The sequence below is a fragment of the Rattus norvegicus genome, chromosome 1 (genome assembly GCF_021556685.1).
Source record: "Rattus norvegicus strain SHRSP/BbbUtx chromosome 1, alternate assembly SHRSP_T2T, whole genome shotgun sequence".
Classification (NCBI taxonomy): domain Eukaryota; kingdom Metazoa; phylum Chordata; class Mammalia; order Rodentia; family Muridae; genus Rattus; species Rattus norvegicus.
In genome coordinates this window covers 177,106,767-177,131,264 of record NC_141534.1, presented here as the reverse complement: position 1 = coordinate 177,131,264, position 24,498 = coordinate 177,106,767, and the positions used below count along the sequence as shown (strand labels likewise).

General features: G+C 43.5%; 1 protein-coding gene and 1 non-coding gene across 2 annotated transcripts; both read right to left on the bottom strand.

The window, feature by feature from the left end:
• Positions 1-940: 940 nt before the first annotated feature.
• Positions 941-19,362, bottom strand: Wee1 (WEE1 G2 checkpoint kinase). The gene is made up of 11 exons (NM_001012742.1): positions 18,718-19,362; positions 16,904-17,109; positions 15,929-15,989; positions 15,628-15,800; positions 14,959-15,080; positions 11,790-11,936; positions 10,434-10,529; positions 9,234-9,319; positions 4,033-4,203; positions 3,680-3,825; positions 941-2,363 (listed from the first exon to the last, which is right to left on the bottom strand). Exons 1-11 carry the CDS (start codon positions 19,291-19,293, stop codon positions 2,207-2,209), a joined length of 1,941 nt encoding a protein of 646 aa, NP_001012760.1. The 5' UTR covers positions 19,294-19,362; the 3' UTR covers positions 941-2,206.
• Positions 12,918-13,024, bottom strand: Rnu6-1168 (RNA, U6 small nuclear 1168). Its single transcript, XR_015655749.1, has one exon. It is a non-coding gene; the product is annotated as a U6 spliceosomal RNA (small nuclear RNA).
• Positions 19,363-24,498: the final 5,136 nt, after the last annotated feature.

Below are 24,498 nucleotides of genomic sequence, written 5' to 3'. Positions count from 1 at the left end.
TTTTTAATTTTTTTTCGGAGCTGGGGACCGAACCCAGGGCCTTGCGCTTCCTAGGTAAGCGCTCTACCACTGAGCTAAATCCCCAGTCCCTTTTTTTAATTTTAAGATTTATTTTTATTTTATGTGCATTGGTGTTTGACTTCATATATGTCTGTGTGAGGGTGTATGGAGTTCCAGTTGTAAACTGCCATGTGGGTGTGGGGATTGAACCCAGGTCCTCTAGAAGAGCCATCAGATTACTGTTGAGTCATCTCACCAGAGCCCTCCAAATAAGTTTTTTCTTGAATATCAAAAATAGCTGGAGAGATGGCTCAGCAATTAAGACCACTTACTGCTCTTGCAGAGGACCCATGTTCTGTTTCGTGAAGCAACGTGGTAGCTCACAATCACAGGGAATTCCAGGCCAGGAATTGGATGCCCTCTTCTGATCACCACAGGTACCAGGAACACACATGGTACACACAGACACATGGAGGCATAATGTAATACAAATAAATCTTTAGTAGATTGGGTTGGATGTCTAGAGGAGCACTTGGCAAGGCCCTGGATTGTCTGTCTTGTGTAATAAATGTACACATGAGGCAGCCTCCTAACATAGCGAGCTTTGCTGTGACTCAGACTAGTTAGAAAGCTGAGTTGCATACTTTATTCACTTAACCTGAACCTTTAAAATTATACCTCATTTCTAGTGTCATGTGTATAAACATGTGATTATGCTTAAATGTATTATTTAGATTGATAAAAACAATCCAAACTTTCATGGGCTCTCAAGTGTAACTAACATGTACGAAAGCACATCATCAAAGTCCCACATGGCATCATAGGTCCTGGAGTTCTAAGTTGAGCACTGGATGGTAAAGGAGGCAGTTAAGTTTCAGGCCACCCTGGAAGGTGAGATCCTATCTCAAAGAGCCAGCAGCAAAGAGGAAGTGCACTCTGCTCTCAGCAAGTCATATATATTTATCCACATTCTGTAATGAGCAGTGAGGGGATACAAAGTAGAAAACAGGCACCGTGAAGATTTAGACAATTAAGGTAAGCACAGAATGACTTTTAATACGCCAGATAATGTTAATAAGACACAAGTCAAACAGACAAGTGCAAATGTGTTTCAGACCAAAGTTAATAGAAAAACAAATGAGACATTTCCCCCTACTTTTGGAGGGCAACATCTACTAGCCAAACACTGTTAGTCAAATGGCTAATCACAGGTAAAATGTATTTTGTGAAAAACTTGAATAGTCAGAAGTCATTCTGGTATATTAAACAGCTATGTACAGTATTACCAAGATCAGTTTATATACACAAATATTGAAGAGAAACTGGGCAAAACATTTAAAAATAGGCTAACCATACAACCAAGTACAAGACTTGACAGGAGGAAGGAAACATGTTTTAAAGTCAGAGGACATTATAAGAAAAATTTACAAAACCAGTAATAATTATACTACATTAATACAGCATTCGAACAGGGAAGGGGTAGGTGCACTTTTTCAATGCACTAGCTTCAAAGTCCAAAGAAAAGGAGGCAAAGCTGCTTTTCATGAAGAGCAGCTACATATTTCACATAATTGTTTTGAAAGAAAGCCTATTAACAACAATGATTGTTTAATGCTAGTTTTACAGCAAGAGGAAACTAAAATAGCAGCAAATTCACAAGGCAAGGCTTCCACAGAATGACCATCCCATGGTGCACATGATGCCTAAAGTGCTCCCAGTTGGATATACAAGTATAATTCACAATAGAAAAAAAGAAACGTTAAGATTGACACAGGTACATTGGAGGCTGAGTAGTACTGAGTCTCTGAGCATTTCCCTTTTTGAAGGGAGAGGATGATCGCAGTAAAGCCCTCGAGTCCTTTCCACAGTCAAAACAAGGAAAGACACCTTTCATCACACGGCAACAGTGAATGAGAAGCAGCACACCACCACAGTGGCTCACCCCGCAAAGGGTGGTGGAACATCCAACAGTGACTGACATCCTACATGAAACAGACGGGAAGATGAGACAAAAGCCTGACAGAGCCAAGTCAGAATACAGCTCTCAACTGTAATTCACAAAGTCACAAAAGGCATTTTAGGAAAACTACTGACACCAATGGCAAAGTAATTGCAAAGTGGATTCTAGCAGTGATTTCAACCTAGCTTCCTCTTGTCACAGTTTTTTTTGTCCTTTGAGGGGGAAGGGCTGGGGAATGTAAGCAGTTCAGTATATAGTAAGGCTGACAGAGCGGTTCATTTTCTTTCCAATAAGTCGAGAAGTTCTATTACTCTGGGTGGTAGATCTAGTGGCCATCCGATCTGTGAGGAGTGCCCGTTCCTCAGCTGCAACTTTGGCTGCCATTTGGGCTTTCTTGAGTTCTCTACAAAAATAAAAAAATAGAAAGCAAGACTTTAATTTACCTACTGCATTAATTCTATGAAAAGAGTCTAAGAGGCCAAATACAAACTGAATTGTTGTGCTGGCTAGTTTTATATCAATTTGACACAAACTAGGATCATCAGAGAGGAGGAGCTGTAATTGAGAAAATGCCTCTACAAGGTCAGGCTGCAGGGAAACCTGTTTCTTAATTAATGACTGGAGTGGGTGGGGCCAACCCATTGTCAGCTGATGATTCTGGGATGCATCATAAGGGTACATGACACACCTGGGGCTGGTGGTTAAGATTCATCAGCGAGAACACCTGCCACCAAGCTTGACAACCTCAGTTTGATGTCAAAATTCATATCCTAATAAGATCAAATCATGGCATGTGCACATAAACCCAAAAAATAAGTGAAATGTAATTTAAAAAAAAAATAAAATAGAAATGAGAAGATAGCTTAATGGGTAAAATGCTTGCTGCACAAGTATGAGGACCCCCAGCATCCACCCAAAAAGCAGGGTGGGGGTTGACGATTTAGCTCAGTAGCAGAGCCGTAGATAAGGTCTTCAGCTATGAGGGTGAGCCGTAGTATGGGTGTGGCAGCACATGCCTGTAATCTTGGGGTTGGGTAGCAGATAGGAAATCCTGAGGGCTCTCCCAGACAGCCAATCTAGCTGAACTGGCAAGATGCAGAGACCCTATCTAGAAAATTAAGACTGGTACTGTGCTGTACACATTTGATCAGAGCCAGAGGCAGGCAGATCTCTGAGGTCAGCCTGGTCCACACAGAGAATCCTTATCTTGAAGAAGAAAAAAAAAATTTGAATAGAAACATTAAGGTGGAGAGAGGAAAACCACCTGATATTCACCCTGAGTCCCTGTACACATGTGTACATATATGCACGCCACGCATAAACTTTTTTGATCAACTTTATCTTTCCAACCAGCTCTCTGAAACTGCCAAGTCCCTCGTCCTTAGATCAAATACAAGAATCATTTACAAGAGCCAAGCGCTCTACCACTGAGCTAAATCCCCAACCCACACTATTTAAGACAGTATCGCTGACTAAATTTGGAGCGTCATGATTCAGCTGAGCTGGTAGGAAACCACCTATTTCTGCCTTGCCAGCACTGAGACTATAGACCGGCCTCTGTGCTCAGTGTTGTACAAGTGGCCGGGGTCCAGTCCTCCTAAGTCACTGCCTCACTTTGGTTCTCTCGCACAAAATTACAAAGTTTAGCAAAAACCCTAAATGATCTCTTAAAATCTGAGAATCAATGAGAAAGGCAGAGTAAAAACAATAAACCCTTACTTCTGCAAAAGAGAATTTTTGAATTTTTCAGCATTCAATTCTATTCGTAACTGCTCTGCGCTCTTTCTAGAGGCAGACAGCAACACTGAATGCTTCACCAGCACCATTGCTGAAGGTCTTCTCTCTGGATCAGGATGAATCATAACCTAAAAAACAAAAGGAAAATAAAATAGTGGTTAAAAACTACTTAGAACCCTATGTGATGGGACATATGGCTCTGGAGGCATAGCCCAGCCTGGTCTATAGAGCAAGTTCTCGGAACATCCAGAACTACATAGAGAACCTATCTCAAAAAGAGAAAAAAGGAAAAAAACCTATTTAGTAAAATACTGAGGTGTTAATATAACACTCACTTTTAGCAACTCTGTCAACTCCTGGGAAAGCACTTGTGGAATCCGAGGTAATCGACCCTGTCGGATTTCATGCCACTGGTCTCCATTTCTGGGAAGGGGTTCAGCACCAGCAGCACATACGACTGTGAGAGCAAGAGCAAAAATATCTGCTTTCGGTAGATGGCTATAGTTCTGTAAAATTTAAAGAGAAAAAAAATTAAGGTAATAGCCAAAATAATAGATTGCACATCTTGATGGTCTCTGTAAAAAATTATGTTAAACACTTTTGAATGCCACATTCAAGCATCTATTTGGAAACAAGCTGCTAAATGTAGGAAGATGGTTTAACTACAAATATAAATTGGGTCTGGGTTACCTCGCTTAGGATGGTATTTTCTATTTCTATCCATTAGCCTGCAATGTGGAGAGCTCTTGGTGTCCCTTCAAGGATATTAGCAAGAACTTGACATTGGGCTAGCACAAGAAAGCTCAAGATCCAAGATCTTGATCATCTTGGTAAGTCACTGAATACCTTGGGGCCTTTGTTTATGCCTTGTTTGTTCCCTTGCCTTTGACCTAGAAGTGATCTTATTCTTTGCATGTACCTAGAATGGTACAAAGGCAGACTGAAAAAAGGTAAATCCACCTTAACACTTGCTGGGGTCATACTATGTTGTCTAATTGTCTCTTTTTTATTTAATCCTCCCTCCCTCAAGAACTGTTTGATTTTGAGTTGGCTTGGTCACTACAAAATTCATGATGTCCTCATTTTTAATAGCGAATAGTATTCCATTGTGTAAATGAATCATATTTTCTGTATCCATTCTTTGGTTGAGGAATATCTGGGTTGTTTCCAGCTTCTGGCTATTACAAATAAGGCTGCTATGTACATACTGGAGTGCTATGAACATGTGTCCTTGTTATACGTGGGAGCAACTTTTAGGTATTTGCCCAGAAGTGCTGTAGCTGGGTCCTCAGGTAGAACTATTTCTGGTTTTCGGAAAAACCACCAGAGTGATTGCACTAGTATGCAATCCACCAGCAATGGAGGAGTGTTCCTATTTCTCCACATCCTCTCCAGCATGTACTTAAGTTTTTAATCTTAGCAATTCTAATTGGTGTAAGGTGGAATCTCAGGGTCATTGTGATTTGCATTTCCCTGATTACTAAGGATGTTGAACATTTCTTTAAGTGCTATTCTGTCATTTGAGAATCCTCTGTTGAGAATTCTGTTTAGCTCTGTACCCCATTTTTTAATTAGGTTGTTTTGTTTTTTGGAGTTTAACTTCTTGAGTACTTGTATATTTTGGATATTAGTCCTCTATTGGATGTAGGGTTAATGTCTTGGTGTTTTACTGTCTACTCATGACCAAGGCAACTTGTAGACAACGTTTAATTGGGGCTAGCTTACAGGTTCAGAGGTTCAGTCCATAATGATCAAGGTGGGAGCAGACATGGTGCAGGCAGAGCTGAGAGTTCTACGGTTTCATCTGAAGGCTGCTAGAAGACTGGCTCTCACATGATTAAGAGTCTTAAAGCCCACACACACAATGACACACTTCTAACAAGGCCATACCTCCAAACAGTGCCACTCCCTGGGCCAACCATATTCAAACATTTTACTCCCTGACCCCCATAGGTTTCTTCAAACTCATAAGTCTATGGGGGTCATACCTAGCTATAGCACAATAAAAAATACATTTAGAGCAACTTCCGAAGTTCCCACAGTCTATAGTAGTCTCAACATTGTTAAAGGGCCAAAATTCAAAGTCTCTTCTGAGGTCCATCCAATCACTTAACTGTAATCCCCAAAGCAAGACAGGAAACCAGCTGGGCAACTCCAAACTCTGCATGTCATGGCTGATGTCAAAGTGCTCTTCAGATTGCTCTTTTCTCATCTTTGTTAACTATAACAAAGTTCTCTCTCCTGGGCTGGCCCAATTCTCTCAGAGCAGCTTTCTTTGGCAGGGATCCAACAGCTCTGGCAACTTGAATTAGAACATCTTGGAGTCTCCAAGGCAATGTCAACATTACAACTTCTTGTTCCAATGTCAGGTCTCCACTAAAGAACTTGCATCATTTCTCCAGCTCTGCCCTCTGTAGCACTCTATGCTCTGTTGACTCCACTCCACTGCTGCTGTTCTTGGTGATCATCCTACGGTTCTGGCATCTACAATATGCTGTGGTCTCCCACTGCAACTAGGCTTCACCTTCTCCCACAGGCTCTCTTCATGATGCCAAGCCTCAAATCCTTTGCATGATCCCTTCAGTCCTGAGCCTGCAACTGCAACTGAGGCTGCACCTTCACCAATGGCCTTCCATGGCCTCTCACACTGCCAGCCTCAGCTGCTCTTCATGACCCCTTCATGCCTTCAAAGCTAGTATAACCGTGGCTATGTAACTTTCTCCTTTTCATTAAAAGGCTCTTCATAAGAGTGAACTTTAGTAACCACACAACAGAATTTATACCAGGCTGTTTCGAGACTTCCTTTTTCTTTTTTTTTTTTGGTTCTTTTTTTTTTTTTTTTTTTTGGAGCTGGGGATCGAACCCAGGGCCTTGCGCTTCCTAAGCAAGCGCTCTACCACTGAGCTAAATCCCCAACCCCGAGACTTCCTTTTTCAAAGAAATTTAAATCTCTTCACCTTAGCCTCAGGCAGACCCTTTAGAAAATGGCAAAGAGCAGCCACATTCTTCACCAAAATACTACAAAAACAGTCTCTACTCCACATACTGAAACCTCTTCTCCACTGAAACCTCTCGGGCCACATCTGCAGTTCAAATCATTCTCAGCAACAAGGTCTTCCATATTCCTACTAGGATCGTCCATTATGGCCACTTAAAGCATTCCAGTGCTTCCCAAATACAAAGTTCCAAATCCATTCTTCCAAACAGAAGCCTGTACAGCACAAAGCCTATATAGTAATACCCCAGTCCCTGGTACCAACCTCTGTCTTAATGTCTTACTAGTGTGAACAGACACTGTGGCCAAGGCAACTCGTAGACAACATTTAATTGGGGCTATCTTACAGATTCAGAGGTTCAGTCCGATACGATCAAGGTGGGAGCATGGCAGCATCCAGGTCCAGGTAGGCATGCATGGTGCAGGCAGAGCTGAGAGTTCTACATCTTCACCTGAAGGCTGCTGGGAGAAGACTGGCTCTCACGTGGTTAGGAGGCTCTTAAAGCCCATGCCCACAATGACAAACTTCCTCCAACAAGGCCACACCTCCAAGTAGTGTCACTCCCTGGGCCAAGCATATTCAAAGTTCTTTTCCCAATCTATAGGTTGCTGGTTTGTCCTACTGGTTATGTAGTCATTGATAAGTGGATATAAGCCAAAAAGTACAGAATACCTGTGATACAACTCATTGACAGTATGAAGTTTAACAAGAAGGAAGACCCAAGTGTGGATACTTCAATCCCACTTAGAAGAGAGAACAAAATTATCACAGGAGGCAGAGGGAGGGAGGGACCTGGGTAGGAGAGAGGAGGCGGAAGAGGAAAGGGAGGTAGAATTGAGTAGGGGGAGGGGGGAGACAGGAGAGAAGCTCAGGGAGCCAGGAGGATTAATGGAAATATGTAGCAGTGTGAGGGTGGGGAGTAGCAGAGGGAACCTATATGAAGTCCTGGGATGTGAGAGGATCCCAGGACTCAATGGGGATGACCTTAGCCAAAATGCCCAACAATGTAGAGATAGAATCTGAAGAGACCACCTCCGGTAGATAATGGCCCCCAGTGGAGGGGATGAGGAATTAATTTCCTCAAAATCTTTGATCCAGAACTGTTCCTGTCTAAAGGAAATGCAGGGACAAAAATGGAGTGAAGACTAAAATGGCCGTCCAGTGACCAGCCCAACTTGGGATCCCATGCAAAGGCACCAAACCCTGACACTATTATGATGCCATGTTGTGCTTGCAGACAGGAGCCTAGCATGTCTGTCCTCTGAGAGGCTCTACCGGCAACTGACTGAGACATGGAGATATTTACAGCCAACCACTGGACTAAGGTTGGGGACCCCCTATGTAAGTTAGGGGAAAGATTGAAGGAGCTGAAGGGGATGGCAACCCTATAGGAAGAACAAACAGTATTAACTAATCTGAACCCCCTCAGAGCTCTCACAGATAAGCCACCAACCAAAGATCATAAATGGACTGGTCCGTGGCCCCAGGCATGTATGTAGCAGAGGATGGCCTTTTCTGGTCTCAGTGAGAGAGAATGAGCCTAATCTTGTAGAAACTTGATGCCCCAGGAAAAGGGAATGCTGGTGGGGGTGAGTAGTGGGGGAGCACCCTCTCAGAAGCAAAGAGAAGGGGGAATGGGGTGAAGAACATGGGAGGGAGAACTGGAAAAGGCAGCAACATTTAGAAATGTAAATAAAATAATTTAGTAATAAATAGTAGATAGATAGATCTACAAACAGATGCTGCTTTATCAGTTGTTCATGACATAATCAGAAGCAAGTCTCAAGCCTTTGGGGATGCATATGCAAACAATGTACCTGCAGAAATATGAGCTTCACATATGCATTCGTTCAACAAGGCAGAACAATGTGCACAGAACAATGTGCAAGGAGACTCTATTAGACTTTATGTGACACAACATCATAATTTACCTTTCATTTCCATAGTAAATACAACATTTTCACATTGTTCTCTATGCATATATGATCATTCTTATAGAAAAAACTTCTGGAACAAAAAAATTCTAGGTCAGTGGAAATGTGATTTTATTTTATTTTTTAAATTTTACTTTTTGGAGTTGGGGATTTAGCTCAGTGGTAGAGTGCTTGCCTAGCAAGCGCAAGGCCCTGGGTTCGGTCCCCAGCTCCCAAAAAAAAAAAAAGAATTTACTTTTTATGTGCATTGGTGTTCTGTGTGAGGGTGCCAGATCCTCTGGAACAGATAGTTGTGAGCTCCCATGTGGGTGCTGGGAATTGAACTAGGTTTCTCTGGAAGAGCAGCCAGTGCTCTTACCTGCTGAACCATCTCTCCAGCTAGAGTCTGACTTTTAAATCTGAATATGGTAACAATATGGTCTCTAGAAAGGCTTTACAACTTTGAAGTTCCACTGGTAGTGAATGCAACAACTTTCAATGCCATCAGAAATAGGTTTAGACTTTTTACTTTTAGTTTACTAGTTAATTAATTTTCAACATATTAGAATTCAGTCTTCTGTCAACTGGTACCAAGCAAATACTATAACCCAAGGAGGAAGAAATTACCTCTTGTAAAACTTCATTTGCTAGAAAACGACTATCACCTTCTTCAACTTGTGGACTAGAGATTCTTGTTACATGCCCAAGATCACCTAGAGGTATTAGAAGAGTACAGAAGCTCAGTTAGTAGACAACTTATCTATCATGCACAAAGCCCTGTCTTGTTATCTATAGCCATATAAACCAACTATAACTATGACAACACAGGTCCATAATCCTAGGATTCAAAGTCGAGGCAGAATCCTCAGCTTTCTGGGCTACACAACAAGCTCAAGGAAGCAGACCTGGGATAATGTATACCTAGGATACAGAAAATCCTGTCCCAAAGTAGATAAACATGGGCTGGAGAGATGATGGCTCACAGACAAGAGCTCTTGACGCTCTCACTAAAGACCAAAGTTCTGTTCCCAGCATCCACACAGTAGCTCGCAACTACTTGTTACTGAGTTCCCGGGGATCTGATGCTTCTCCTGGCTTCTTTGGGGACCAAGTATCCAGTGGTGCACTTACATGAGACTATGGAAATGTCTCAGTGGATAAAATGCTTGCCTCACAAGACTAAGGACCACCATTCATATCCCCAGAACCCATGTAAAAGCCAACATAGGAACACATGTTTGCAAACCCAGAACAACATCAAGATGGGAGCTAGAGACAAAAATTTCAGAGGTTCACAGGCTACCTATCCTGGGTATCCAAAGCAGTACACAGCAAAAGACCCCACCTTGGAACAAGGGGGAATATGAGAATACTCAAGCCTGTCCTCTAACATCTACACACGCTGTGGCATAGTCTTTCCCATCATGCCCACTACACCTATGCACACACCCACCCCTAACACCAACCCTTCTTAAAGATTTATTTTATTTATTCCATGTATGTAAGTACACTGTTGCTGTCTTCAGACACACCTGAAGGGACATCGGATCCCATTATGGATGGTTGTGAGCCACCATGTGGTTGCTGGGATTTGAACTCAGGACCTCTGGAAGAACAGTCAGTGCTCTTAACCGCTGAGCCATCTCTCCAGCCCCACACCAACCCTTTTTTTTTTTTTTTGGTTCTTTTTTTTTCGGAGCTGGGGACCGAACCCAGTGCCTTGCGCTTCCTAGGCAAGCGCTCTACCACTGAGCTAAATCCCCAACCCCCACGCCAACCCTTCTTAATTTTAACAGTTATCCCTAATAGTTAACAAAATAGTTTTACCTATTTTAAACATAACTTTGTTGGATATCCAGTCATCTTCATCTCCTTCTTCAGAGACTGCATTTGGGATTGAGGTTCGAGATATAAAAATATTACCTGTTGAATAATAATAACTATATTTAACAAACAAGGCTGAAGTGGAAACTTCTAGTTCTTTGGAAAGTTAGTTATGTCAAATGTTTTGCTGGCAAGTGAAAGGATGCTTGATAAAGTAAACACCTGAAAGAATGTTTTCCTGAAGCAGACACAGGTAAAAGAATGTTTTGATATAGCAAACACATAGAAGGACCTGTGATGGAGTATAAATATGACCCCACAAATAGTGGGAGACTTTGGCATTAACGACACGTGTATTGATTGCCTTGCATAGCATTGTTGAGCTCACAACCTGTGGTAACTCACCAAGAACTGCTTGTGAGGTTCCTGCGGCAGCTTCAGGGTCTGCCTGCTAAAAGAAATGGACTGTAGCTGCCAGTTCATGCCTGGGGTCTGCCTGCCTAGTGGACTGGTCTGCACCCGCTGAGCCATATTTGGTGTTTGCTAAGGGACTGAATTGCTGAAAAAGAAGATCAAGCTTGCCCCTCCCCCGCCCCTCAAAGAACTATTGCTGTACTAGTCGATTTCTCCTTTAGCCTAATAACTTTTGTCTTCTACTACTTCTGCTGAGTGGTGGAGAAGAGGAGAGGTTGAACCCTTATTAAAAGCAGGCTGCAGGCTAGAGCGATGGCTCAGTGGTTAAGAGCACTGACTGCTCTTCTAGATCTGTAATGAGATCTGATGCCCTCTTTGGGTATGTCAGGAAGACAGCTACAGTGTCCTTATAACTAATAAAAAAGAAGTAGAGGGGCAGGAGAAATGGCTCAGCAGTTAAGAGCACTGGCTTCCAAAGGACTAGGGTTCAATTCCTAGTGCCCACATGGCAGCTTACATCTGCCTGTAACTCCAGTTTCAGGGCTTCTGACATCCTCACACAGCAGGATGGATGGATGGATGGATGGATGGATGGATGGATGGATGGATGGATGGATGGATGGATAGATGGATAGATGGATAGATGGATAGATAGATAGATAGATAGATAGATAGATAGATAGATAGATATGCAGGCACACACCAATAAACATAAGATATTAAAGAAAAGAAAAAGTAGCAGGATAACACCTGAAAAGGGTAATGATATAACCAGATGTGGAGCATAGTCCTGAAACAGATACCAATGTAAACAGACCAACTATGAAAGACTTAAAACACTACTTAGTAATCAATGAACAGTAGTAAGAGGCTTTCACATTGTTACAATGAAGTCCTTTATTTCCTATATCCAAGTCACAAACAACACAGCCAAAGCTTACTTACTAGGTTTTATATCCATGTGAACCAAAGACATTGAATGTATGTATCTCAAGCCCCTGCCAACTTGCAAAAGGAGATCCTTCAGCTCTGCTTCAGTAAAGTAGCTCATGACTCTGTAGTTCTCACTTACAGCGTCAGCTAAACTCCCACCTAATGGAGACAGCAATCATCAAACATTTTACTTTCTCATCTCTCTACAGTCCACACCCAGAACATGGTATTTAATAGAATCAATCTCTCGCTTCAACTTTCTTGGGATATCAACTTTTATTTATTGTTTTTGTATGAAATGCATCTGCAATTATAGAAAATAATTTTTTTAAAGATTTATTCATTTATTATATATAAGTCCACTGTAACTGTCTTCAGATACACACGAGGTACAGACAAGGGCATCAGATCTCTTTACAGATGGTTGTGAGCCACCATGTGGTTGCTGGGAATTGAACTCAGGACCTCTGGAAGAGCAGACGGTGCTCTTAACCACTGAGCCATCTCTCCAGCCCAGAAAATAAAATTTAATTGCCAGGCCTAGTGATTAGGCACATAATCCCGGCTTTTGGGAGGCTAAGGTAGGAGGACCACAAATCTGAACCCAGGTTAGGCTACAAACTGAGTTTAAGGTTACCTAGCCCAGACAACTTATTAGGACAGGAGGCAATGCTAGCTAGCTGAACATGTATAGATCCCAGGTTCAATTCTCAGCACTGGGGGAAAACACAATTTAAATTTTCTTTTAACCTATCAACCTCAGCAACCAATTTTTGTTCACTTTCTCAGGATAGATTGTCAAGTTTCTTTTTCTGAGAGGATGGGGCAAGTAAGGCCAATGTACATTTGTTAAGTGAAATGGGGGAGCTGAGAGTAGAACAAGAACCAAGCCATTTTACACAAATCTTTAATCCCTCTGGAGGTAGGGACTGGCAGATATCAGTGAGTTCAAGGCCAGCCTGGTCTACACAGCAAGTTATAGACCAGACTGAGCTACCTAGCAAGACCCTGTCTATAAATAAGAAACTGATTTAAACCAGTAAAGAGTAGAGGGCTGTACTACCTACCTATGTCATTTATTGGTCCACAAATATTAGACTGTTATTTATGAAACAAACCTTTACTATCAAGTGTTATTTTTTTTTAACGGAACGCCTCACGAATTTGTGTGTCATCCTTGTGCATGGGCCATGCTAATCTTCTCTGAATCGTTCCAACATTAGGGTATGGGCTGCTGAAGCAAACACTATCAAGTGTTTCTAAAACTTACATTTTTTTTTTCCCTTTTTTTGGAAATAGGGTCTCTATGTATCCCTGGTTGGCTACAAACTCAAGAGATCAGTTTACCCCTGACTCCAAAGTACTGAAATTAAAGAGTGCACCACAACAACCAGCTATGTTTCTTTTTAAAAAAAAAAAAAAATAGATTTATATTTGTATAAATATATATGAGCTTATGTTCGTGTATAAGTGAATGCTCATTATGTGTGCACATGTGGAAAATCAGGAATGCTGGTATCTCTCCACCTAATTCTTTGAGGCAAGGTCTCGGGTAGAACCCAAGATTCATTCACATTTTCTCTGCTATGCTGCAAACCAGAAGCCCCAGTAATTCTCCTGTCTTTGCTTCCCTGGGACTTGGGGATCAGAGGCACATTCAGGAAGCCCAGCTTGTTGCAGAGATTCTGGAATTTGTACTCTAGAGCTTGTTACTGCCAGTAAGCACTCTTAACTACTGAGCCATCTCCATGACTTCCTAAGCCATATATTTCTCTAGTCTTTATGGAAACAATTTAAAAAACAACCTATTATGTGTTAAAAGGTACATTTAACCAGAATGAAGTGGTGCATGCTTTGAATCCTAGCACTTGGGAGGTAGAAGCAGGCGGATCTCTGTGAGTTGTCTATAGAGCAAGTTCCAGGACAGCCAGGGATACCAAAGAGAAACCCTGTCTTGAAAAACAAAAATAACCCAAAAAGGGTAGCTTGTAATAACAGATTCCTATAAGGATCAGAATTCAGGTGTTAAGGTAAAGATTTAAAGAAAAAGGAAAGTGAAAGACTTGTGAAAGCTATGCAGAGCTGACCTTTATTTCCCTGTTTTGTTTAAACTGAGGTAGGGGAGCATATAGACAATTAAAAATATATAACTTACTGCAGTGGTTAGAATAGATTTGGCCCTCATAGAATCATGTGTTTGGGCCACTGGAAGTGACACTATTAGGATGTGTCCTTTTTGGAGGAAATATGTCACTATCGTGGTGGGCTCTGAGGTCCTATGCTCAAGCTCTGCCCAATGTGGGAGGACCCTCCTCCTGGCTGCCAGTGGAAGACAGTCTCCTGCTGCTGCCTTTGGATCAAGATGTAAAACTCTTGGCTCCTCCAGCACCATGTCTGCCTGGTTGCTGCCATGTTTCCTACCAAGATGATAATGGACTTAACCTCTGAAACTGTAAGCCAACTCCAGTTAAATGTTTTCTTTCACAATAGTTACCTTGGTCATGATGTCTCCTCACAGCAATAAAACTCTAAGGCACTTAATATTAAAGTGAATTATATGTAAGTATATATAAGTATAAATATGTAAGTATTAATGAATTATAGCAATAAACTAGACTGGACAGATGGTGGGAATAAAGCATGATTTTAGAATGTCTTCAAGAAATGGCTAAATTGGGGCTAGAGAGATGGCTCAGTGGTTAAGACTACCAACTGCTCTTTCAGAGGTCCTGAGTTCAAGTCTCAGTAACCACATGGCTGTAATGGGATCTAGTGTGACTGAAGACAGCTACAGTGTACTCCTATACATAAAATAAATAAATCTTTAAAAAAAAAAGTCTTAACAAGGGGACTAGAGAGATGATTCAGCGGTTAAGAGCACTGGCCGCTCTTCCAGAGGGCCTGAGCTCAAATCCCAGCAACCACATGCCACCTCACAAATGTCTGTAACTCCAGTTCCAGGGATTCTGACACCCTCAAACACCAGTACACATAAAAATAAATCAATTAATTAAAAAAATCTTGTTCAACGTACAGGAACACCACACAGAGGGAGCTAGGGATGTATCCTAACACACATGAGGAACTGACCCCCCGCCCCAAAGGGACAAAAAGAGAAAAACATAAGATTGCAATAAATATTCCCATGGTATTTATTATGAATGACGATGAGATCACTTACCATTACAGTATTCATTCTGTATAAGCATATGGTCATCTTCTGCCCAGGCAGAGAAATAACGAACCACATGGGGATGCTGTCCAAGCACAGCATGAGCATACACTTCTCTCAAAGCATTCTGTCTAGAAGAACAATATGAATAAGATGTTAAATCATTTCTACTCAGGAGTAATCAATTTATCTGAAGCACCATAAAGTAAACCCAATCTCTTTAAACTATCACTATGCTAAAAGATGATTAGTTAAGAGAACTAAGAATTATGCAAACTGGCATGGTGGCACACACTTTAACCCTGCCCTCCGGGAAACTGAGGCAGGAGAATGGGAATTCAAAATCCTCAGTACATAGTGAGCTCACCCAGGCTAGTCTGAGCTACATAAACCTATCAGGGTGCTGGCAAGTTTGCTCAGCAGTTAAGAGCAATGGACTTCCAGAGGTCCTGAGTTCAATTCCCATCAACCACATGGTGTCTCACAACCATCTGTATTGGGACCCAGTGCCCTCTTCTTCTGATGTGTCTGAAGCCAGCTACAATGTACACATATACATAAAATAAATCTTTAAAAATAAATAAATAAAAGCATTAGGTGTTTGGTTACATAAAACCTTAATGTTTACTAGTAACAAAGGAGATTAAAAAAGCAAAAGACAAAATGTTTAATACATACTCATCAACAGAGCCAGCCAATGGCTTTTTTGATCGTTTAATGGCATAAATGCATCCATCTAGCCTCTTCACACATTTAAACACAGAACCAAATTCTCCAGAACCAATTTTCTCCAGCTCATGAAATTCAGTTGTATATCGTGACTTCATATTGCTTTCAGTAATTGTAATTCTCTGTAAAAGGAGGGTATCCATGTATAATACAAAGATATGAAACGTGTAAATATATTTCTACCTTAGGTTCTGCTGTTTACTTAAGAAGCAAACATAATAACAACATTTTAAATAATAAAGTTATTTACTTTGGCAGGTCTTGTTTCATCTTCAAACTCATAATCACTGGCTTCCATGTCTTCAGAGGAACTAAAAAGTAAATATGTGGGTTTTACTAAAACATCAACTTGAAACTAAAAACTTTACCCAACTACAGAGTGAAATGCATTTTTGATGGATACAATTAAAGGAGAAGCATTTAATTTTGTAACCCTAAAATTTGACTCAGATGAGGAAAATAAAGTTCCTATGGAGATAAGCTCACTAACTAGACTGCTCACATGGACAGAAATTAAAGCATTAGAAATGAAATCTCTGGCCACAGAGGTAGCTCAGAACAGTGGTTCTCAATATACTCACATTACAATGCATAATAGTAACAGAATTAAAGTTATGAAATAGCAACTATGGATGAGGGGTCACCATAACAAGAGGAACTGTATTAAAGGGTCAAATCATTAGGAAGGTTGAGAAACACTGGTTCAGAAGGTAAAGGCTCTAGCTACCTCTTGACACCTGAGTTTAATGCCAGAGACCCACACACTGAAAGGAGAACCAACTCCTGAAAGTTGACCCCCCCATGTGTTAACCTCACATGTGTGAACCTCATACCCAAAATAAATATAGTAACAACTCTCTCCCATTAGTTGCCACCATAAATCTGACACGAAATCTAGACTTTTCTTAAAAATTTGTATATAAGTGTTTTGTGGGTATGAAAGTCACATGCATGCCTAGTGCCTGAAGAGGTCAGAGGGTCAATAGATCCCCTAGAACTAGAATTATAGCCATTTGAGTGCTGAGAACTAAACCCCAAGAACAGCAAGAGCTCTTAACACCTAAAGCCACCTCTCAGGTCATAGAATCATGGTTTCTTTTCTTTCCCTTTCTCAGACAACTACTTTCCTACAGCTGATTACCCGCCTCCTGAGAGCTAAGTGCTATTCAGTAGAAGCCTAATTTTGAGAGTACACCTTAGATACAGAGGAACAAACTATACTTACTCATTAAAATATGCTCTCTTTCTCCCACGACACTGTCCTGAGGAATGAAGCATTACAGGATCCGGAGTAAAGGGGTTAATATTCACTTGAGGAGTTTGCCGTGTGTCGAATTCTCTTTTTCCTGATTTTTCAGTGTCCATGAATAGAGAACTACCCCGGAGTTTAACAGAGCTGGAATCAATAACTCGAGCTTTGGAAAGCAAACTCTAGGAAAGGGAAATACAATCCTCAGGATCCAGTCTTCTGGACAGTCTTCTCAATATAACCTCCAACTTGCCTTTCTAAGTGGCCGAATATGTAGCCCAAAGCAGCACATTGTGAATGAAGCTCTGTACTAGAACCCATGCAGGGAGGTTCCGTTTCCCGACTTGGGGAAAGAAAAGAACAAGGGAAGGGGCAACACACAAGCCTTAGTTATACTTCAAGTAAAATAAACAGTGGCTGACTTAGTGGTCAGGTTGAATACTAACTACTTATCTGTAAAAGACAGCAAAGTAAAAACCGGTACTTAATCCTAAAAAGGAACATCTGTAGTGACTAAACTACAAAAAAGTTCCTATCAGTGGCTAAAAATTAACAGGCTCTTTTAACATTCTAAAAATAAAAACTATCACTCTCATAAAAAAATTCCCACATCCACCACAAGTAGGCTTTTTGGGTCTGTCGGCCTATAAAATAGCAAAGCACAAAACACATGTATACTCGAGGTTTATGACTAAGGTTGCACGGAAATCAGTAATAGACTCCCTTTAAAAGGCCTATTTCGGGGTTGGGGATTTAGCTCAGTGGTAGAGCACTTGCCTTAGCAAGCGCCAGGCCCTGGGTTCGGTCCCCAGCTCCGAAAAAAAGAAAAAAAGGGGGAAAAAAAAGGCCTATTTCGAGGGGCATGGTAGCGAGCCTTTAGCTCCAGCACTTGGGAGGCAGAGGCAGGAGAATCTCCGAGTTAGAGGCCAGCCTACTCTACAAAGTGGGTTCCAGAACAGCCAAGGCTGTTACACAGAGAAACCTTGTCTCAAAAAAGGGAATTTATTTCCCGTGTTAAATTTATAGATGCCATGCTTGTCTTTATTTGAGGAACTGTCTACTTTTAATTTTTTTGTGACTTGTCAAGAATTACCAGTGACAACATGCATATTCACGGGCTATTCCGGACGGGTTCTAAACACACACTTTTTTAAGACACATTAGTTTTGACACACAGGCCAACAAAACCGCAGGGGAAACCCCAGAATAAACACAAAGCTTCCCTAATACTAAGTCCCGAAAGACAATCAAAAGCTACCTGGAATATTCACGAGTTCACGACAGTAAACGCAGTGACAACTCCCAAAAGGAAAAGCAGAATCTCTAGTACCATATAACACGGAACCACAAGTCCAGAGGGTTGGAATAAAACCTTTTAATAAACCGAACTCCTTCTATCCGTGCCCCCCAAATTACAGGCCCGGACACCGGGTTTAACAGGCACCATATGGCTCGGAGTGTCAGGTGGCCAGCAGCAATCCGGCATCCTAGCACACCGCGCCACCGGGGCCAAATACTCAACCACCTGGACAGTGGGGACCAAGCCCTTTGTAAAGTGGCGTAGTTACAGACCAGGCCCATTGTTCAGTTACATAATCTTAACCGACAACTTCTGGGCAGAGCCAAAAAAGGGGGCTGCCAACTTTTTTTTTCCCATTGGCGGCACAGGACGGCGAGCGGGGTGCGGCGGGGCGGTTATGTAACCGAACCCCGGCAGTGGCGCGCAGGGCAGCAGCGCCGCGGCCTTTTTTTAAAGGCCCTGGAGCCGGCTCCTCCGCCCCCTCCATTACCTTGGGAGTGTGCGGCGTGTCGAACAGGCGCAACTTGCGGAAGGTCTTGTGCGGAGGGGTGCTCGGGTAGTCGGGCTGCGGAGAACAGGGGTCGTCCATGGCTCGCGGGACCCCGCAGCCCCGCGGGGAGGCATCCCCAGGGCCGCCGCAGCGCACCGGCGAGAACGAGCTGCCCAGAAAGTAGGCAGTCGTAGGTGACTTGACGGGCGACGAAGAGCCGAAACCCTCCTCCTCCCAAGAGTCGCCCTCGGCTCCTCCGCCCGCCGCTTGCGCGCCCCCGCCGCCGCCCCGCAGCAGCAAGTCCTCCTCCAGCTCTCCCGGGCTGCTGGGCTCCGCGCCGGGCGAGCGGCGGCGGCGCTCGGCCTCGGCCTCGGCAGGGCTGCGTGCAGAGGGCAGCGGCGAATCAGGCTCCTGGAAGGCCGAGTCCTCCCCCGTACTGTGGCCGCTGCCTTCCTCCTCCTCCTCCTCTTCCTCCTCACAATCGCTGCCGGGTGAGAAGATGAGCTTCTGCCGCAAACTGCAGGCGGCTGCGGCGCGGCGGGTGGGCGGCGGCTGCTGTCGGCTCAGGAAGCTCATTTCCCGGCTGCAGTCACGGCGGAGCACCGGAGAGCAGAGGACCGGCGAGCACAGGCCGGCGGCGTCCAGGTCGCGGCTGGCACAGGGGGCGGGTCCGCCACGTGCGATCCGGCGCGCCCGGCTGAGGCTGCAGCGGGCCTGCGCCGGGTCAGCGGCGGCGACTCCGAGGCCTGCCAAGCTCCCGACGCCGCGACGGCGACGACTGCGGCGCGATTATGTCCAGCGGAGACTGACCGGTCCACTGCTGGTGAAGGTCTCCGCAAGTTCGGCCGCAAGTTCGCGTTCCGCGGCTTCCCGCGACCGTTAACCACGTGAGGGCCCAGCCCACCAATCCCCGCCCAGCCCCGGTTTGAAAAAACAGGGAGGGCGCGACGTAGCCCACGGGGATGGAACCGGCTACGCGATTTTGGCGGGAACTCGCTGGCTCCGCCCCACGGCCTAGGCGCGCCGCCAGTCCTGGGCGGGTCGTGGCGTGGACGGCCAATGAGTGGGCCTCGATTGCACAGAAGCCCGCCCAGAATCTATGTGAAGTGGACCGGAGCCTGCCGGGAGCCGCCCGACGAGGAGGGGCGTAGGGAGCACGTCTACCGCCCTGTGCTGGGCGTGGGTCAGCCTCCCGGTCTCCCGGTTCAGAAGCATCCGGGCACTGTGCTGCCTTTGGGGACGGCTAGAAGCCTGGCCCAACCCCACGTTCTGAAGCCCGACCCCTTGGCGTTCTGGGCGTGGCTGTGTCCAGTCACGTTCCAAAGTCGCGGTCTGAGCCGGAAGCAGTGACCGAGCTCTGGTCCCCGCGGGGTGTGGGACTCAGATAATGAGCTGCTGGACAAGGACACTGGCTATAGGAGTGTCCTCTGAGGTGGCCTTTCCAGTCCTGACTGAGTCCCTCACGACCGAACTCATCCGTGGCAATTGGTCCTGCCACAAGCCTGAATGCCCACCCTGCAACCGTAGTGTTTATGTTTGTTCGCTAACACGTGAGAATGAGCTGACCAAACTGATTGGTCCCAGGAGAAAAAAACAAACAAAACCTAAAAGGTGTGCGCTGGCGCACACACCTTGGTTCCAACAGTCTGGAAACTGAGGCAGGAGGATCAGAACTTCAAAACCCCTTTGCTGTGTAATGGTCCTGTCTCATAATTTCCAGGAAAAATAATTTCCACAACCTTATCAACCGTAACTTAATCTCTACATACAAGTGTGTTCCTATTTTGTATGCTATGATCTATCATTTCTCCTTGTTATTTTGGAGCTTTTGGTTTCTAGCATTCTTTGCTGTAGTGGGAATTGCTGAAGCCAGTCTGAAACACAGAAAAGTAATATTCTTTTTCACTAGGAAATTAGAATCCACTTTTGGGGAACCGAGATTATCTGAAGAAAACTTGATGTTTTTTAATGTAGATTCACATTATCTGGATAATAGCTGTTTATAACTTTTCTATTGTCATTATTGTATTTAAAGAAGTATTAATGTGGGGCTGGGGATTTAGCTCAGTGGTAGAGCGCTTACCTAGGAAGCACAAGGCCCTGGGTTCGGTCCCCAGCTCCGGAAAAAAAAAAAAAGAACCAAAAAAAAAAAAAAAAAGAAGTATTAATGTGTGTATATATTAACACACACACACACACACACACATTTTTTTAACACTTCAAAAGCTTAAAAGTCAAACTGATTTTTGTTTTTGAGACCTGCCTTTGCCATGTAGCCCAGATGATTTGAACCACCTCCAGGTGCTGGGATTATAGACCTGTGCACCTGCCAGTCCAGGATGATTGATTGGTCTTTGTTTTTAGTTTTTATTTTTTCAAGATGAGAAAGCTGTGTAACTCACAGGGATCCATCTGACTTGGGAGTTCAGGCATTATTGTTAGATTGGGATGACCTGAAACTAAGAAAGATTGAACTCAACAGAAGCAGATTGTCCTTTAGTTAGAACAATGAAGGCCAGTAGTATGTCCAGTGGAGATGAGGGCTTTGGCAGTTTCAAAGGGAACTTCTGGGGTGGAAGTTTCCATATGCAGATCTGTTCCACTTAAATTGTCTCAAAAGTGTAAAAACAGAAGGAGGTTAGTGTGGTGATCTTCTTATCAGCTTGTCAACATTTCTGTCCTGAGTTTCTCAGTTCATCTGTGACTTTTTTTTAAAGCTCTTCAATTATAAGTGTGAGTCACAGGTCCAGCTTCCTAGCTAAGGTTTGAAATTATTATTATTGCCAGGCTGTGCGGCACACACTTTTAATCCCAGCACTCAGGAGATAAGGCAAGCAAAAACTACCAAGAAAGACCCTATCTCAAGAATAAATTATTATTAGCATCTGTGTACATGCTACCATGAATGTGGGTATGTATGTGTGGTGTGTCTATGAAGGTCACTAACCTTTACTTGAATCCCAGTGATCAAACTCAGGTTGCCCGGCTTGCAAAGGCCTTCACTCTCTAAGCCATCTGTCAGTCCTGTCAAGCTGAATTTTTAATAAAAACCCACTTTAGTTCCTAAAACATGACATGAAAGTTTTCCTGAGGTCCCAGTGGTGCTTTAAAGTAACCACAACTGTCTAAATGTCTCTTTTCATATGCTAACCCAAACTGTAATTATGTTGATCTGATTGTTCTGTGTGTGATAGTAGGTGTCTAACAATGGAGTTTCAGGATTACAGGCTGCATCACACCTGGCACAAACACTTGCCTTTAATCCAGTGTAGGATAAGAGCTTACACTTGTCCATTTCCTGGAGAGGTGCTGTCTGAACTACCATGGCCAGAGCCCTGGAGGGGATATCTGTCACCTCTCTTCACACCTCCCTTTCTCCACTCTTTTTTATGGACAGTTAACCTTTCCTTCATTTTACAGGACACATAAATAAAAGTAAGCTTAGAAAACTGCTTTAATTTATCTATAATATGAACTAAATCTTAAATTGTGCTTTTTAGGTAAAGGGGAACATCAGAACCCCTTGCATACCTGTCCCCAATTAAATAGATGTTTCTGAGCCCCTCCTATGTAAGAATTCCATTTACAACCAGCAAGATGTCTCACTCAGTTGGTAAAGGACAAAGCACCCGCCATCAAGCCTGACAACCTGAGTTTGATCCCCAGGATCCTGTGCTGAGGAGAGAACCAACTCCCACCACAAGTTGTCCTTTGACTTCCACACACACACCATGTGAGTTATACACACACGCACACACGCACACTGGCAATAACGAGTTTTAACCATATGAAGTAACAATTCTGCTGACTGGCTTTGCTTTAGTGCCTTCTCCAGCTTACATCCATCTGCGAATCATTTGCTACTACCCCTGTCCTCGGTCACTCAACAGTCTCCTTTATTACTGCAGCTTCTCTTGTGGCTTTGGTGCTCCTTATCTTTTAACTGATAAGAGCCCTTAATTTAAGTTGTTTGATGGTTTGTTTTCTTGTTCCAAGTCAATTTGCCTATTTAAGGTTTTGAACAGACTGTTACTACTGTGTTCAATGAACGCTTCTAAAACAGACTTTTTTTCCTCCATGTTCTTTCCCCCTTCTCTAAAATAATGAAATTTTAAATGTTCTGAAGGCTCCCAGATATTCCTCATTCCCAGCACAATTTTCTGGAGCCAAACAGTGTTAATAGTGTTTGTTTTGACTTTATCTCATACTTTGCCACCTGCCCACCTCCGTAGACTGGGAGGTCCTTGAAGTAAGGCTGGATGGCCTAAAGGACATTGGCTCCTGATAGGAAGAACTCAGTCTGTAGACCCAGGGATTTGGATTCCTGCCACCCAGGTAGTCAGGGAGAATGGGAGAGGCCAGTTCCCATTGTTGTGTGGTATGATAGTGTGAAAAATACCTGCTGGCCAGCCATAGATGGCTCCACAAATACAGGTGCTTGCCGCCAGGCCTCTGAGTTCTCTCCTCAGAGCCCACAAGATGGAAGGAAAGAACCAACTCCCAGAACATGTCCTCTGACCCCCGAATTTGCTCACACACAAATGTAGAAAAGAAAAAAGTAGGGAGGGAGTGGGTGGGTGGGGGAGCACCCTCATGGAGGCAGGGGGTTAGGGGATGGGATAGGGGATTTCCAGAGAGAAAAACGGGAATGGGGGATAACATTTGAAATGGAGGGGTTGGGGATTTAGCTCAGTGGTAGAGCGCTTGCCTAGCAAGCGCAAGGCCCTGGGTTCGGTCCCCAGCACCGAAAAAAAGAAAAAAAAAAAAAAAAAAGAACAACTCTACCAACCAAGCAGCATCCCTCGTCTGCTGTTTTGGCTTTTTTGTGGAGCTTCATTTTTTTTTTTTTTTTTTGGTTCTTTTTTTTTCGGAGCTGGGGACCGAACCCAGGGCCTTGCGCTTCCTAAGGAAGCGCTCTACCATTGAGCTAAATCCCCAACCCCTGTGGAGTTTCATTCTTGGCCCAGGATGCCATCGCACTTTCAAGGGTCTCCTCCTCCTGTCTCAGTCTCCAAGGTGCTAGAATTATAGATCGGTATGAGCCACTGAGTTTCAGTTTTTGTTTGTGACAGGGTTTCTCTGTGTACCCCTGGCTGTCCTAGAACTCTTTCTGTATACCTCGATACCCTCAACCTCAGAGAGCCTCCTGCCTCTGCCTCCAGAGTGCTGGAACTAAAGGCATGCACCATCACTGCCCAGCTGAGTCTTGATCTGTCTGTCTGTCTGTCTGTCTTTCTTTCTTTCTTTCTTTCTTCCTTTCTTTCTTCCTTCCTCCCTTCCTTCCTTCCTTCCTTCCTTTCTTTCTCTCTTTAGCACGTAAATATTTTTCTTTTTCTTTTTTTAGAGCGTAGTAAATATGTTTTAATTTTTAAAAATTTTTTCGGGGGCTGGAGAGATGGCTCAGTGGTTAAGAGCACCAACTGCTCTTCCAGAAGTTCTGAGTTCAGTTCCCAGCAACCACATGGTGTCTCACGACCATCTGTAATGGGGTCTGGTGTGTTTGAAGACAGAGTGTGCTCATATTCATTAAATAAATAAATCTTTAAAAAATTTTTTTCATTTGTTATTGGGCATTTTCTATATCTACATTTCTTTTTTTTCTTTTCTTTTTTTTCTTTTTTTCGGAGCTGGGGACCAAACCCAGGGCCTTGTGCTTCCTAGGTAAGCGCTCTACCACTGAGCTAAATCCCCAGCCCCGTGGTAGAGTTCTTGCTTAGCATGAGTGAAGCTTTGGGTTCAATCCCTGGTAGCCATGAGCTGAGTGTGGTGGCACACACCTGC

Coding starts and splice junctions, on each gene's coding strand:
- Wee1 (NM_001012742.1), bottom strand. CDS start 19,293: ATGAGCTTCCTGAGCCGACAGCAGCCGCCGCCCACCCGCCGCGCCGCA. Junction 10,530..11,789: donor TCACATGGATATAAAACCTA/GTAAGTAAGCTT, acceptor ATTATTCAACAG/GTAATATTTTTATATCTCGA. Junction 9,320..10,433: donor CAAAGTTATGTTTAAAATAG/GTAAAACTATTT, acceptor TAATACCTCTAG/GTGATCTTGGGCATGTAACA.